Below are 17,345 nucleotides of genomic sequence, written 5' to 3' on the forward strand. Positions count from 1 at the left end.
TGAAATACAGCTCAATTTATGTCGTATCCTCCTTTTGAATGACATACTCAAACCAACCCTAAAAATTAGCCTGACCAGGCTAGTCTAGAGGGTTAAGTTTCTTTGGTAAGTCAGACACTTTATGCAGCAGGCACAGAGTGCAGAAGTAATTTCAGCTTAACTGAAACCAAAAGGCGAGAGGCGAAACGTCTTCAAGGAACGCAAGCAAGTCCAGTTGCCTACAATAAAGCACTTACGATTAACATGACCTGGATGACTGAGAATCTTCACCGACAACGAACCTTGGTTCAGTATGATATAAATATTCATCAGATGTGTGTGTTTGTATGTAAATCTATATTCTTACCATATTTTTGATTTTAAGAGAGGTTCAAATGCACAAATATAATGTCCAATACATGTCCATACCTTAGTCTCTACCATCATTGTTTCGCAATTTCTTTAAACTTAATTCCCAAATTCATTCATATGATACTAGACAGGTTAATCAGGTCCACCTTCCCTCTGAGAAATTGAACAATGGCCAGTAATCCCTTAAATTATTACTACATTTAATTCATGATGTCTAATTATTTCTTGACTTTAATATAAATATATTATAATATAATGATAATGTATTATATCATAATACTATGTAATAATAATAATAATAATAATAATATAAATATATTTCCCTCTCTTTCTTTCTTTCTTTCTTTCTTTCTTTCTTTCTTTCTTTCTTTCTTTCTTGCCTTGTATCCTTTGTATTTCTTAATTACTTTATTGGGTTATTTTGCACTTACAGCTCAGTGTGCTTCCTGATGTCATTTATCTTTTGTTATATTTTTGTTTAGTTCTTTTGTCTGCTTTTCTCCTTTCTTTCTGTAATTTTCTGTTTTCTCCTTAAGTTGAGAGGAGGTCTTTTTGTATAGCCTTGTGGCTTCTTGACCACTGTTCCTGACACATTTATTACTTTTTCTTTTTTACTATTCAGATTTTATGCAGTTGTATGTGTGTGCAAATAAAAGAAATAATAATAATAATAATGATGATAATAACAATGAAAATAATGATAATAATAATAAAAACTAACAATAGCTTTCTTCCTTCATCAAACAACCCACAAAATGTATAAACTCATGATCTGGCTTGGAAGTTGCAATTAATTTAAGTCAAATATCTTAACAGCTACAGACTGACTTATAGTATATTTGTTCATGTGCAGATGGTCTTGATATGTTATGGTAAACAGAAATTCCAAATAAGCCTTGAATACTTACTGTGTGTGTGCATTTGTGTTTTTTCTCATAAAACAGGCTGTAAATATTTGCATGTACTGTGTATGAACGAAAAGAGCATGGTCACACAGTCAGCAACAGGGGGCATTGTAAAATCAGACATGCCAGACAACTGGAGAGCTTTCAAATCTGATTTTATTTCTCTAAAAATGCCTTGTCTCCTAGTCAGTATAAACTTCTACTCAGCAGCAATAACAAACATTTTAACATGTTTTATTTGATCAAACTACATTCAGAAACATTTATCATATTTTACACCTCAGCATATCTATATTCACACTCTAGATTTTTTTTTATTATGAAAACAAGACAAAGCTTTAAGAGATATTTTATTTTAAAAATGGTAAAAAAAAAAAAAAAAAAAAAGTATCTCCCCAAGAACTCCACATCTGAAAACGACACATTCATTTCTTTGTCTCTTTAATTGTTACCTATGGTCTCTCAAGGTTTATAGCCGTTAAATGTTTATCGTTACTTTTTTATAGCAACAATTGTGCTATTTAATAGCTAAACCTTTATGCTTCTTTCCATCGGCTTCTTTAGCTTTACCAGTAAACTTCAGGTATCAAACTTTCCTTTCTATTCCCCATTAACTTCTACAGGCTGTGGGATTGCATAACTATGTACAATTCAACCATAAATCCCAATAGCCCACAAATGATGGGCTCTGACCCATTCATCTGCCCTACCTACAGTATACACTGCCTGTATCCCTCCTCCACAGCCGCTCTCATTTCTTGAATCCTTTTAGGATTTCAGGTGCGTCTAAATCAGTCAACTTCCCCTCGCACCACTTCGGATTAAATCACGATTAATCAAAACGAAATACACATTCCTTCATCTGTGTTATTTGTTTAATAAAAGTTAAGAAATTACATATGTCTGCAACGATCACACGGATACTAAGGAGGCTCTCGTGCGCCTAATAGAAGCTGTGATATCCAGTGACAAGTGTACATTCAGTGACAGCCCAGGCACTTATTGAATGTGACCCATGCTAAAAAAGATAGCATTTCTTTTTGGCTATAGTGAGCAGAGGTATTTGGCACAACCTCGCTAACACTTGCAAGAGCAGGCCTTGTCTTCACATATAGTTCCAAGGTGAGCATAGGCATTTAAAAACATCTTACAATGTTCAGCTGGTCATGCATCAATTAAACCCCGGGACAAGAAGACAAGGTCATCATGGGTTCCTTCTTGACAATGCTACAAACAGAGAGGGGTAAAAAAAAAGCATGTGGAGTACATCATGTAGTAAGACAACTACTGAATAACAGAAGTAAATGTTCAAAGATAGATAAGATATAAGCTTGCTTTATAATCCCCCACCTGTCAACATACTACAACACGTTTCTCCAGTGATTTAGTCATATGATCAGAACCACAACTATTCATTTTCAGCATCTCTCAGACATTTCAAGTTTCAAAGAATATTTCAGTACAGGCTCTGTTTAGATGGTATTTCTGCTAAATTAGTAGAAAGAGATCTCCAGAAGCCTTACACAAACCTCCCCCAGGACAGGCATATGGTGGACTATACAGCATACAGTATGTGCTAGTATACTCTATTGTTATTGTCACTCAGATACATGTGTGAGTAAATGTGTTGGCAGAAAAATAAATGTGATAAGCAGCATTTTGAACAGCAAGTAGATGTTAACGATCTATTTGCAATATTCAAGTTCTAACATATTTCAAAAACTTGACTGGCTTTTGGATTTCAAACTCTATACTGAATCACTTCATCACTTTATGTTTACAGTTGTATTTAGGGTTTAAATTAAAGGTCCAGTGTGAAGGATTTTGAGGGATATACTGGCAGAAATTGATACAATACTTGGTTTTATTACCTTAGAATGACCCGTTTGTGTCGAAATACAAAGCTGGTCCTCTTCCAAGGAGTCGGCCATGTTGTTTCTAGTAGCCCAAACCAAACACAAACCAAACACTGGCTGTAGATCGGGCCATTTGTGCTTTTGTGTCACCCGCCATAGTACATGGGAGAAGATTCAGTTCTGCAACCTCACCACTAGATGCCACTAAATCCTACACACTAGACCTTGAATGGCTGCAGGGCTCCTTACGTTAATTTGTCATCTTTTTTTTTTTTTTAATTAATCGATGAATTAATTAGAGAGTTGCCCATCATAATTTCTTAAAGCCTAAGCCCCACCCAACACCCAAAGATATTTAATTACCAACAATGTAAGAAGAAGCATTTTTGACTTAAACAATGGACCAATTAACAGAGTTGGCTGATTCATTCATTTCATTTCTAAATGAATAGTACAACAAAATGTCCAAATGTGGTGGATGCTGGTGTTCACATTGCCCCTGGCCTCCACACACGGGGCTGGACGCCTCCCTTGGTGGCAACAAAACGTGGTTTGGGTGCCTGAATTGCATTGGACTTAACTGGGGGCAAAGACGCCAGGATACTGAGCTCAGGAGCACTCTGGAACTGCTTGGCTGACTGGAGCCCAGTGGTGTACGATACTGGAGTGTAAGGTGTAGGGACTGAAGGGGGCACAGGATGTGGAATAGGGGTGGCAGAGAATACTGGGAGGCCGGGCAGTCCAGCTGGTTGGGAGGGAGGTGAAGCTGGTGTTGGGGCACTGGCTGGTGCTAGGGTTGGAGTGAAAGGTACAGGAGCAGGAGGTGGGGAGATCATGCCGGAATGAGTCAAACGTTCTCCGAGGGTGGTGGCCGAGCGGGGTGCAATGACCTTTGGAGACAGAGTGGGAGCTGACATGGGTGTGGGTGTGGAGAATCGCTTGACCTCAAAGACACGGGCTGTTTTAAGGGGGATTTGCTTCGGTGGGGTCAATGAGCTGCCCACCATTGTTGCTGATATGTAGTCACCCTGCTGCTGCCTCTGAGCCTGATAGGAAGGCATGGCTGACAGATTAGTGACACTACCCCCATAGTTGAACATGGCAGAGTTGAGCTGGTAGGGCTGCCTTCTCATGAAATCCAGAGCTTTGATACCCTGTCTTTGGGAGCCTCCTCTACCTCTGCTTTCTGGTTTCTCACCTGTATTCTTCTGAGGCCCAGTAGGGATTGAGGGGGCCAGGAGGGGGTTGTACCCAATGGGTGGAGGAGCTCGGACATTTGGGGAGTATTTCCACTGAGAGAGATGGAAAGGATTGGGGGAGGAGTCAAGGTATTGGGGTGCACTCTGTGAAGTCACTTCCTGCTGGTAAGGGGTCTCGGGTGGGGTGTCCACTACATACATTCCCATGCGGGTCTGCCTGCGGGCAAACAGCTCGGCCCCCTTACCCCCTGCTTGAAGAATCCGTGGGGTCTCGTGGATGATTCGAGGCTTGGGTGCCACTGGGGGAGGCACCCTCCCCATGCCAGCCTCACCACCCCTCTCTTCCTCTGCATCATCATAGATGCCCTCAGACAGTGGTTGGCCATGTTTGTGTCGGGTGGACCTGTCATCTAGGTTCTGCACCATAGACAATAGCTCAGGATTGGGGGAGTTCTTCTTGATCTCTGGAACATTGAACATAGGTTTGGGTTTGCCACTTGTTCGCCGTCGAGCATCAAGCAAGATTCCTGTGCGACCAGAAATAGGGGTTGGAGCTACAGCTTCTGGCTGAGAGACCACAGACACTGTAGCTACAGGTGCCATGGAAAATTGAGGTGGAGGTGGTTGAACAAGTGGCACTTGGACTGGAGGTAATGGTGCAACTGGGACAGGTGAGCCAGGAATTTGAGATGCTGGAGGACCTGGAGCTGGATCCATTGGTGCTTGTGGAGCCAGGGGCATGAAAGGCACAGATACTGGGGGCACAGCTACAAATGGAGCCCGATGAGTGGCAGTTATTGGTGGTGATGGCTCCAGTTTCTCTACAGAGGTAGAGACGGCAGGAGGATGAAAGGTAACAGGAGCTTCCGGTGTCGGGGCCAAGGGACCTTGAGGTACAAAGGTCGGTGGGGAGCTCACTGGCGGAGGACCAGGTGGTAGCTGTGCCGATGTAGCATTCATCGCTAGTTCAGAGGCAGTGGAGAATGGTGGTGGCACAACAGCCGCTGAGGCAGGACGCTGGCTCATCTTCGAGACGGATGGTCGGAACGTTACTGGGGCAGTCGCAGCACGAATGCTGATGAAGCCAGGTGTGAAAGGCCGTGCCGTTCTGTTGAGAACATTACTAGCAGGTAGTTCTGGTAGTGGCGTTTCAGCTGGTGGGGCATGTCTGGTTAGAACAGTCACAGAGGAAGTGGCTGGTTTTGGTGCTGTAGATGGAGGTGACATCATCACGCTAGCTGTACTAACTGCAGAATAGGATAGGTCCCCATTAGTTATTCCATAGGCCGCAACGGGGCCTGGAGCCTGAGGCGGCTCTTGCTGTGTGACTACAGGGCCGGGTGGTATCATCTGCTGAGGCTGGAGGTTTGGCTGCATCTGTGGTTGTGTCTCTGGATGCAAAATCTGAGTCTGCTCCTGGATTTGAGATGGCGGAGGAGCATGAGGTTGGGCTGCCTCTACCTTCTTGGCATGCTCAGCAGCCCTCTTTCTCTGCTGCTCAAACAGCTGGGCGCCCTTGCCTGCGGTGTCACTCAACCCTGGACTTGGAGCATCCTCTGCCCCATCCCCACGACCTTCAGTGCCCGCAGTTGCCCTCTTCTCCAGCATATCCAAGGTGTCACTATCCCAAGTTGGGTCAGGAACTGAAGAGAAGCCATCCTCATCAAACTCTGATTCGCTTCCAGGGAATACCCCATCTTCCTCTTGTGAGTCCTGACACCTGTCCTCATCCACACTACCAAAACTGGTGAGGGTGTACTTCTTGGAGCGCTGCCGCCTCTTCTTGAACATTAGCACCCCCTTGGAGTGAGGGTTGGGAGCATCAGTTAGTAGGGACGCAATTGTTCGACACTTGCTTTTGGCTTCCTTTACTTGCTTGTCTTGCTGAGTATCCCCTCTGTTCAGTTCTGCAGGGTATGAAAGCCATAGCTATTAGGAACAGTTGCACAGTAGCATATCACAAATACTGCAGTAAGGTCAGCGAAGTCTAAATTAATAGGTTTAACCTTTAAACCAAGAACTGACTCTGACATGAGCATCTAAACCTGTCCTGACCGCCATGCCTTCAACAGGCTTCCATCTCTTAATATGCCACAGGAGCACTTCCGGGAAAATTCCAGGCAAGCCTTCAGCTTCTCACATTAGCTGGGGTGAAGGATAAATTTGCACATTATTAGTCTTATGTACTCTGACATCTAACTTAACTAGAAATATCTGCAAGCTAGTGGAAAGTTGTACATTGTAGGTGACTGGAAGGAGAACTTCAAAGGGCAGTCACAACATATGCTTTAACTTGTTATGGTATTAAGCAGATTATCATAGGCAACCTAATTCCGTTTCCTAATATGCACTGCCACGTGAAGGGAGTTCTTAATTTGTCTAGGACAAGGTTCCTAAGTAGGACATTGGAATTTTAAACCTGTACTTGGTGATGGCAAGGGGGATTTACAAGAGTGAATTTATTTGAGTTCTTAAAACAGCCCATTGACTTCAAATAGCCCAGCTCTGTCCTCTTCCTGGGCTTATTATGGATGATGAACAGGATGACAAGTTGTAGGAAGGAATTCTTGCAAGTGTCAGTGCTCTGTGTATTTTTGCAATTGTTGACCTTTCTTCAAAGTTTGTAAATACCAAAAATCGTAAGACTTGACTTGATTTTTTAGCCTTCAGTAACTAGAAAAAGACACATTATGATAAACGGTAAACACTGTGAAACACCAGCTTTCTTTTGTGACATTTTAGATACACACACCATCTTCAACTGCCAGTCAAGGTGACTGTTCCATGTTCCCTTTTATATTTGTGACACATTACCTTATCATCCATGTGTTGGAAGAATATTGAGTGATACAAAACACATTACACTTGCTGTCTTTCTTGAAGTTGATAAAATATCAAAAGAACGGCATGCGAATTGGTTAGCGAGAGAAGATATGTAGAAAGGGGAAGGGAAAATGAGAGTATTCCTGCTTTGCTACTTGATACCTTAAAACAGCTGTAGATGCTTTTCAGTGCTCCCACGTTGATCACTGGGGTTTTTACACACATAACTGGAGGTAAATATAGTAAACTGTGTTGGCCATGCTCTGTTTAACAGCTTTAGCTTAGGCCACCCACTCACACCAGACTGCTAACTTTAAAGGTATACTATGCAGGAATTGTCAGCTACTGTTTCCAAACAAAAGTAAAAGTGAAAGCCAACCTCAGCTGTGTCCGCTTGGTATTTTGCCTCGCTATATTTGTGTTTTTTCTGTGCCGTGACTGTGATTTTTGTAGCTTCCTCTTGGATCCATGGTGCTCATGGTCTGGCACCTGGTTGCTACCTATTTATAAAGACCCAACCTCAACTGTGCACTGTAACTAGGAACGTCCCAAACACAGCAAAATAAGAAGAAATAAGAAAACACAGGCAGAGGGCAGTGTCTCTGCAGATAAATAAACTGACAAACACTTTTAGTTGGTCTTAAGAGATAACTGAAATGGATTACTTTGATACTTCACAGGTGCGGCAGTAGATCAGTTTTGGGACAACAGTAGCTCAGTCAGGGACTTGGCTTGGGAATAGCAGAGTTACCAGTTCAAGTGCAGACCAAGTGTGGAGTGTCGACTTGTAGCTGGAGAGGTGCCAGTTCGTCTCCTGGGCACTGCTGTTGTGCCCTGAGCAAGGCACCAAACCCACAACTGCTGTGGGCTTCTGTCCGTGGGCAGCTATCTCGCTCTGACATCTCTCTATTTAATGCATGTAGGTTCTATTCGTGCATGTGTATTTCAGGCCTGTGTGCACAGTATACCTTTACTGGTAGTTGTTGGTTGGTTGAGGTGGTTGACTGTCAGATTAAATGACTAGCACTTAATGATTGTCTTTACTAAGATTCAGTTTAAAGATTAAGCACTTAAACACTCTATTCCTATTACTTTAATACATATTTATCAGTTTAGATTTTCAGGTATCAGTGGGCAAGAAAATGTATTGAACTGCATTAAAACATGGCTCTGTCTATTTGTAGGATTAATATTGAAAATACATATTTTTAAATAGGGACGGGTTTGTTGCAAAACTAAGTTTACTTTTTGCAGATACATATTCTGTCTTAACTTTCTAAAAGGCTATTTTAAACCAGTAGTTGACTCTTTTATAGGTTTGGTTTAGAGACAAAATGTGAACAAAGAAGGGAGCGTGGGTGGCGTTATCAGTTTGGTGTTCAAGGTGTGGAGACTTGAACTTACTGTTGAACCCTCTGCAAATATCTAGGTTTTCTCTGAGTGCTTCAGGGGCATATTTGTCTTGAGCTTCAACAAAGGCATGTACTGTACATATAATCTCAAGTCAATATTACATTGGCATACGAAGCCATATAAGAACTTTTCTTCCTGTGTATGGGAACAGCTGATCTTCACTTCAGTGGTGTATTTCTGTGCTGCAAAGCAGATGGCACATAGACATAATGCATAGAAAAGGACATTAAACAGAATCAAGAGGAGCATCCCTGATAAAAAAAAGATCTGAAATGAAAGAATCTGTATTTGCTACAAGACTTCACCTAATGACATATATATTTATCTGTTTGTGGAAAAAGTTTTGTGATTCTTAAACCAACCAGTGACCTTTATCAGGAATGTTTACATAAGTTTGGGGAAGCCACATGACGCACATATTTCTTTCTTCTTCCTCAGCTGTACTTACTGGCTTGTTTGGCCTTTTCCATGTAGGTTGTTGTAAGCTCCTCATCAACGGGTTTATTCACAGGACCCACCATGGGCACAAGCTGGCTGCGGGAGCTCAGCATCAGGGCCTCCTTTGCCCTCTCAGGGGACACCAGTGGCACATTAGCTGGCTCTAGAAAGCCGCTATCCTCCTCTTGCCCTGCGTCCCGTGGCCCCTGGTCATCTGCTGAGGAGATGATGGAGGAGGTCTCAGTGGATGTCTGGGAGGACCACATTCCTGGACCAGGAGGCTGGTAAATCACCTCCCTCCGTGCCACCCCCGGCAGCCCCCCTTCTCCATCTCCATCTCCCCCACGTCCATCTATCAAACTGGGGAAAACCTGTGCATCTGGAGCGCTGTCATAGCCACTCATCTCTGATGTCTCGCCGCCCTCAGGAGACGCTCGTCCTGTTGGTTTCCCCGGGTTGGAGTTGCTGGGGCTGCGGCGTTTCTGCCGGCGCTGTCTCTCATAGCCCGCCACATCTGCATCACTGTCAGTCTCACCGTAGTACGCCTCACTACCAGGTGGAGATGTCAAGCCACTGGTTATGGAAGAGCGGCTACGGTGGACTTCACGGACGGGTGCATGGTGGGGGCTGTTGGGTGAAATGGCACGCAGAGCAGCACGGTACTCTTTGTCTATACGGGGGGATGGGGCACGGGTCACAAGCACCACGGACTGAAAACCAGCAGGCACCCTGCAAACAAGTGAAGGGTTTAAATATTGATGGGGCCAAATGAGGGCTGTTGGATGTGACATTAGAATGTAACTTCCTAAATCTGGATTCTTACAGTGAGTAGGATGTTATGTAATATGCAGTAGTATATGTGTTTGATACAATACATTTTCATAGACTTGACTCTTTGATTTGAGCATAATATAATTTTTTTCTTACCCAATTACGATGGGTTGATGATGGTTTATCATTAGTAAGAGAATAATTCTTTTGTTCCTCTGACCTTTTTACCCGGATATGTAATATCCCAGGGGAGCTGTCGATTAGGTCCATGGCTTGGGCATGAGATAGCGTTCCACATGGCTGATCGTTGATGGACACCAGTTCATCAGCCTCTCGAAGCCCAGCCCTGCATGCCTTGCTGCGTTTACGCACCTGCACAAGCAAAGAGGGATAAAATTGATGACAAAGGTTACGAAAATGTTGGTGGGTTATATCACACAATATTTACAATATAAAGCCAATCTTTTTTTTTTTTTGATTTTTGGAACAAATCCATGACAACTCGAGTGTCCTTCAAGAGACACCCAGGTCTCTTTTATGTCTCAAGGGCACATCTCGAGTCAAGCCTCAAGTTTTTCACATCTGAATTCTGGCGATTAAACAGAAGGGCATATATACATTTTTTGAGTTCTGTGTTGGGATAATTTATTTTGTTATGTTGCACTCTATTATTCCAGGATTTTATCATGTCAAATATCACTTGAAGCTAAAGGTCAAGCCCTAGGTCTACAGATTTGGTTTGAAGAGCTGAGTACAGTTGAAACTTAAAAGAGGATAATAAGACCACTGGTCCAAACACTACACTTGTTCTGTCTTTCGTTCATTGCTATTTCATTATTTACCTTAGAATTGTATGTTTGGCTTTTGTAACACAGGGATAGAAAATAGAAGTCTGACAGAGCTCTGCCCTCTGTCTTGTCTTGGTTTGTGATAGTGACTGACAGAGAGCAGCTTTTGTCCTGACAGCTCGATCTTGCTGTGGACATATGCCACATATTGCAGCTCAAGTAGGGCACTCATACACACTTTAACAGGGAAATGCCAGCCAGCAGCCATCTTCATTTGGTGCTTTGCTATTTGTGCACGAGGTCTGTCAGGACCATGGCGTTATGCCCACCCTAAACTGCCTCAGGTCTTTGCAAGCCACGTCAACATGTCCCGTAATAAATTCAAAGCAGATGTTTGAAGATTTTCAAAGACAATGACTGCAGTGTCGATTGCACTCTGTGGGGGCACTGTCATGTATCAAATGAATATTGTATGCTAGATTTCAGAGATAAGGAAATGGTGCTTTGGTTGACCTAATAAGTTTTCTTTACAGCTATTCTGGTAACTTGCCTGTAATGAAATCCCACATCCGTATTTAGCTAAGCCTTTCAAAGTGGCCTGTGCCTGCTTGTGGCACAGGATGTCAGTTATTCATTCAGTCAGTCACCTTGTGGTCTCATGTCATAACAGTTATAATACCCTTACATGCTCGCACACACACAGACACAGACACACGCACACACACACCACATGGACTGATACAAAAATACACATGAACTCGTATAAATAAACACACAAACACGCGCATGCAGGCCCACAGGCACAAACCCAGCACTGACACACCAGCTCTTTCAGTGAAGCCCCAGACGGCTCCACCTGTTAGGGACGGTGTAGCATTAGACTTCACAAGATTACTCCTTCCTGGTCTCAGGGGTGAAGGAGCACTCTGTTTTGGATAGTCAAACAGAGGCAGCTGTTCTCCACCGCCATAAAGGTGATTTGGTGTCCTGTGGCTCTGTGTACATTCTGCACAAGTCAACTACATGTAGGATTAACATTTTAAAGAGCAAACATTATTAAAGGTGCTAAATACTGTCGATAAGAAGTGGTTGTTTTATGAATGTTGGGATTGTCTCAGAGGTATACCATAGAAGTGCATGACCCAAAGCCCAAAAATTAGCCTCTTAGCCAGTAAAGGCGCCACTTTGGCTGGCACAAGGGAGTCTTCGTGAGACAGGTTTTGCCATAAAGAATTTGTGAGGTATGTAGGCAGAAGCACCCCCATACTGTAAAATACTGTAATTATAACTGAATTTCAGGAATTCTATTATGCAGTTGTAGTATATAGGCTAGTTGAAGACTTAGTCAGTATGGAGAGTTAAAGGATTGCATTCTGATCAACTTTGGTTTCTTATTTTACAGTTAAGATTAGACTGATACCAGTACAGCTGACATTTTGACTTCCACAGCAATCCTGTTTTAATGTGTTATCTATGTATACATGTTAGGTGATTCATTGTTCTTCGGTTGGTCTGGCTTTCCTTCTCCATACATGAATGAATAAATAATCTTAACGTGACTACATTGATTGTAAAGAACAAAATATTTACTGGGAAAAAGTCTTCTTAAGTTTTGAGGAGACTCACGGGTACCCGTAGAACCCATTTTCATCAAGATAACTTGAAGTGAAAGTTTAATGTTCCCCTTTGAAAATGGCCATGCCAGTTGTTCCCTTCCTAAAATTTAGCCTAAATTTGTCCCATTATGTAGCCCCCTTTGTGACAAGCTATGCCAACATGATTGGTACCAATGGATGCCTTAGGTTGTTGCGTTTCACAAGATATCATTACCTTTGCGCTAGCTTTAAAAAAATTAGCATGCCACAGCTTATTAAAGGCAGAAATGTTGGCCTCCAATTGTTTTTGCCAGTCGGGGAAAAGAGGAAGGGGCCAGTAATTGTCTCAGGGTGGTGCTAGATAGGTACGTAATCGTACCTTAGGTACATAGATAAGAAAGATTTAAAAGAAAAATACTAAGAATGACAAACCAGACATCATAAAACAAAAAGCTAGTTGGTTTCTCTCTCCTGATCATGTATTCAGAGCTCATGTGGTGCCTGAGCAGGAACAATATGGAGGACATATGTTATGTAGTATGGAATCAGTGCTTGGAACAATTGTCTCTCTGCTCAGCTTAAAGCTAGACTGGCTAGACTGCTATGCATCTGCTCAAAGACTGTAGGTCAAGTGCTTAAGTCAAGTATACTAACAGAATGTTGTCTGGCTGGTAATATCACGTCCGACCTCTCTCACACATTATTTGAAGAATACCAGCTTTTGCCATCACACAGAATATTTAGAGTTCCACATGTTTGATTGAACAGAACGAGGAACTCATTTGTTCCTCAGTCTGTCCATCTATTAATTCAGGGTATGGCTTCTAAGTAGCTTCGGTGTACCTGCGTCAAACACTGACTGTGATAGGTGCTGAGTAATATGTTGCACTGCATCCACTTTATGTATTGTCTGTTGTGATTTGCAGCGTTTTTTTTTTTGTTTGGTTTTGTTGTTTGGTTAGATTTGTATTTTGTATATATGTATTGATATGAAACAGAGACAAATTTCAGATTTTTTCTGACAATCAAATCAAATCAAATCAAATCAAATCCGCAGAGGTTTAGCAATCAGCATTTCCTTTCTTCTTAACCTACTTAAAGAGGTTATACGTTCTGCTCCAAGCAGCAAGATACTGACGGTACATGTATAAAAATAGTGTATGAGGTTAATTTTTGAGCACTGAGCTGAAACGCACACCTTGGCTGACCTCGTGACCTGCTGCTTCTCAACCAAAAATAGCCTCCTGGAAAAGTAGTTCTGCTCAGTCAACAGTTATTGAACATATGTGTGGATATGTGTCATGTGTGTACATGTACGCATGAGTGTGCAGGTGAGTTCAAACCTGAACTACCCAGAAATAAGATCTCTATATATAAAGGTGTCATGGAGGAGAGAGTTGGCCCAAGTCTCTTTAAACAGGAAGGACAAGGTTGAGACAGTGACGACTGTGGATCGATGATCTTTACTCATGTCACAGACGGTGATGACATGAAACTGAATCGATACAATTGGCAGAGGATCAATATGAAGTTAGAAAATGTAGCTAAAGTGTAACCTGAGTTTTTACTCTAAGTATTCCCCAACCATTTTCAGTCTTACCTCCTCCCAGAGGGACTAATTTTTCAGCTAAAGCCGAATTAATCCCTTTATCCAGTTTATATTCCTCTTTGGCTTACATGTCAATCTCTGCTTTCTCAAATGGAGATCAAGATTCAAATCTGGACCGCTTCACCGGTGCCAAAATGTGGTCACCAAATTCTTGTCCTTGAAGAATTTGCTTTAGCGGAGTAAAATGAGCTGAGAGTCGTAAGGTTAAATATTTCCTTTACCCAGTTAACATTTTATTTCAGTGAACTTCGTTATACAAGAACATCTATAAAAGTCGCCTGTATTTCTCACAAAGCCATTAATTTCAGTATTTTATATCACAGACACCAATCTAGCCTGAGCCACACTGATTTCAAGAACTGACCTAGATCCAGACTTTAATGACATCCATTGCTCACCTGTATGGTTTCTACTGTTACAACAGTGTTTCCAGATAAATCTCAGGTAACCTGACAGCTTATAGATGACCAAGCATGTCTGATGTGATTTGAGTTTCTTACTGAAATGATGACGTAGTGGAAACATGCTTTTTGACCAGGGCAATCAGCACATGGTGATGAGTGAATGGTGTGTAGCATCCATAAGCTCCCCACATGACAAGTTAAATCAAACAATTACCTTTAAGAACCAAAAATGTTAACACTTAGCTGCTTAAAGCGCTACTGAGGACCAGCGCCAGTAGGTAGCCCAAAGTTTTTTGTCGCAATGTAGACAAGATTTTCTGGTCATTATCACACATAACTTTGAGCATCATGCAGTTAAATTAGAGAAGCAGCATTCCAGTGGAAGATATGCGACAAGGCTGCCCTACATTTGAAGCTGAACTTGAAGTGTGAAGTTCACACAATCAATCATTGGTGCGCCTCTGTATGAAGACCGTTCTCAAACAAGATGATGACTCATATTCAGGCCCCAAACCAGCCTGCATCACAGCCAATTTTCCATTTTCTACTGTGTTCGCAGCTTCTTAAATCTCCATCTGATATATCCCATCTGATGTTTCACCTCTCTTTACTGCAGCTGTTGAATCTAACACAGTTTTCTTTTTTCCAATCAGCAAACCAAGAAATGATTGCTTCTGTCCAACCTGCTGAGTGAGCCGCCTTACCTTAGCCACCTGGAGTGGTTTCTGATGTTCCACGCCTCCCTGGAGACGAAAGCCCCACGGCGCTCCACCGGACAATGTAATTATCACTTCCTCTGCAACCATTGTTCTGCTCTCTTTGTCTTTTTAAGCTTTTCTTCTTTTTATTGGTGATTTGCTCCTCTTTGGTTCCTATGTTTTCATCTGGGGGGCCCTCAGTGCGTTGGCCACATGGTCAGCGGTCAGGGCCCCCTCAGAGAGCTCTGACGTTCTCTTTGCCTGCCACACTGTCCAGACGCTGACTTCTCTCTGAGTCCAGCTCCAAGGCAGACGCTCACACCTGAACACACACACACATGCACACACACACTCCTGTGCGCCCACCCATAGCCAGAGTGGGCCAACCATCACAGCCAAGCGAGAGAGAGGGGGAGAAGGAGAGAGAAATATGATGGGAGGGAGGAGGGGGGTCTGTGTCTGCTTACACTGAGGAATGCCTGCCCCAAATGAGCGAGGGGAGGGTCCAACGCAACACTTGTCCTGTCACTCAGACCTGTGCCACTGGGTCGCTGATAGCCCCTCCAAAAATAGGACACCACCACCACCTCTGCTGCTTTGCCTGCTTCTCTGTAGACCGAGGGAAAGTTAACATTGAGAACATCCAAATGGCACTGTTTCATATCTGGCTTTACAGCATTGAGGTCATTGGTAACCTTTAGTCAGGTCACACCCAGGCACTCAAATCTCAGACTCTCGACCTGCCATGGTAGGACAGTCCGCTCATGATTAGGTACTTCCAAATATCTTTTGATTTACACCAAGGGCTGCCGATGAAAATAAATGATGTACGAGTGGATTGACTTATGGTTAGTCTTTAAAGGGATAGTTTAGATTTTTGAAGTGGTTGTCTGAGGTCCTTATCCATAGTCAGTATATTACCTCCAGTACATGATGGTCGACACACCCCCAGTTTGGAGAAGGAGACTACCACTATGGAGGCTAGGCAATGCATTCTTGTGGACAGGGGTAGCAGCAAAACATATTTCAGCCACCTAAAAAATTAATCTCAGTTTAGGTGGATGCTATGTTGTGAATACTCCCACTGCTTAACCTTGCTGTCAGACAGCCCTTTCCTTTTGCACTACATTTTCTCAACCATAGAACATACGCAAGGTATTACGCCACAGATCAGCTGTGTGGGTCAGACTTTCAACGGTTTATGGAGGAGACAATAAATACATGAAAAATACTGAGTGATTCAACAAAATGCCTTTCACTGTGAAGACAACAGGATACCTTCATGAACCAGAGTACTCAAAGGAAGAACTTTTACAGACAACCCGGTCTCACTCTGAAGTCGTCAAAATGTGGCGTTTGGGCAGTGACTTGCGGCGACACAGACAAAAAAAGATGTCCGTCAACATCGACATGATATACACCTGGTCGCCGTTACAGTGTCATGGAGCTCAGCGGCATCAGGGGGAAATGCAGTGGGACAAAAACAAAAGTTAAGGCGGCGAAAGTCCGAGTAGGGCAGGTGAGAGTAGTGGTGGATGAGTCCAACAAACAGCGACTTTCACCTGGGAAAGTTGTGTCTAGAGCCAAACCCTGTCTCTTTTCCTAAACCTAACCATGTGTTTTTGTTGCCTAAACCCAACCATGTGTGTTTTTTGTTGGAATGCAGTGTTGTACTGACATAGTATATGGTGCCAATGGAAAGGGCTGTCAGATGTAAAGGTAAAGCAGTGGAAATACTCTTAATATAGCATACACTTAAACATAATCATTTTTTTGGAGTAGGCCTTTTTTTTAAGTGGTTAAAATACTTTTTGCTGCTTCACCCATCCACAGGAGCTCATTGTTTAGCTTCTGTAGTTGCACCCCTGCCTGCTTCTCCAAATTGGGAGCATGCTGACTGTCATCTTCTGTAAGTAATACAGTGACCATAGATCAGTACCTCATACAACCCCACTTCAAAAAATCTGAACTATCCCTTTAAGTGCTGTGCATCCTGCCAGCTCCTCTGGATCTGGAGACATTCTAGGCTGTCATCATCGAGCCTTCTGGATAAATGCTTATGCTCTGGATAAACAGCATGCGTGTCTGCATATGTCCTAATTCCACAGTGTTGACTGAATGACAAACACTTTGAAACACAGAGGGGACCCATGCTTGCTTGTATAAAAACCGATACAGAGTGTAGACACACAAGAAAAGCAAACATTATTAACATTTTTTTTGGGTGTGTGAAATGGTTGATAAAAAATTCACAGACACATGATGAAATCTCTCTTTAAAGGCAGATTTGGTTTCATTCCACCACACATTTACCTTGATCCTGAGGAATCTGACCCCACATTCTTACAACCAGTCAGATTCCTCAATGTAATGACAGCTGTGGAGAGTCTGAACCAACACATTTAACACACACAGAAACAAACCTAATAAGTTAAGTTGGTAAACATTACATCGTTTAAAGGGACAGTTAACCCCCAAATCAAGAATTTAGATAA

At 42.7% G+C, this 17,345-nt stretch overlaps 1 protein-coding gene across 1 annotated transcript; it reads right to left on the reverse strand.

The window, feature by feature from the left end:
• Positions 1-1,002: 1,002 nt before the first annotated feature.
• Positions 1,003-15,232, reverse strand: synpo2la (synaptopodin 2-like a). Its single transcript, XM_050070872.1, has 4 exons — positions 14,857-15,232; positions 9,977-10,128; positions 8,996-9,714; positions 1,003-6,218 (listed from the first exon to the last, which is right to left on the reverse strand). Exons 1-4 carry the CDS (start codon positions 14,956-14,958, stop codon positions 3,601-3,603), a joined length of 3,591 nt encoding a protein of 1,196 aa, XP_049926829.1. The 5' UTR covers positions 14,959-15,232; the 3' UTR covers positions 1,003-3,600.
• Positions 15,233-17,345: the final 2,113 nt, after the last annotated feature.

This window comes from Epinephelus moara, chromosome 19, assembly GCF_006386435.1.
Source record: "Epinephelus moara isolate mb chromosome 19, YSFRI_EMoa_1.0, whole genome shotgun sequence".
Lineage (NCBI taxonomy): Eukaryota > Metazoa > Chordata > Actinopteri > Perciformes > Serranidae > Epinephelus > Epinephelus moara.

Coding starts and splice junctions, on each gene's coding strand:
- synpo2la (XM_050070872.1), bottom strand. CDS start 14,958: ATGGTTGCAGAGGAAGTGATAATTACATTGTCCGGTGGAGCGCCGTGG. Junction 10,129..14,856: donor AACCACTCCAGGTGGCTAAG/GTAAGGCGGCTC, acceptor TTGCTTGTGCAG/GTGCGTAAACGCAGCAAGGC. Junction 6,219..8,995: donor GGAAAAGGCCAAACAAGCCA/GTAAGTACAGCT, acceptor CATACCCTGCAG/AACTGAACAGAGGGGATACT.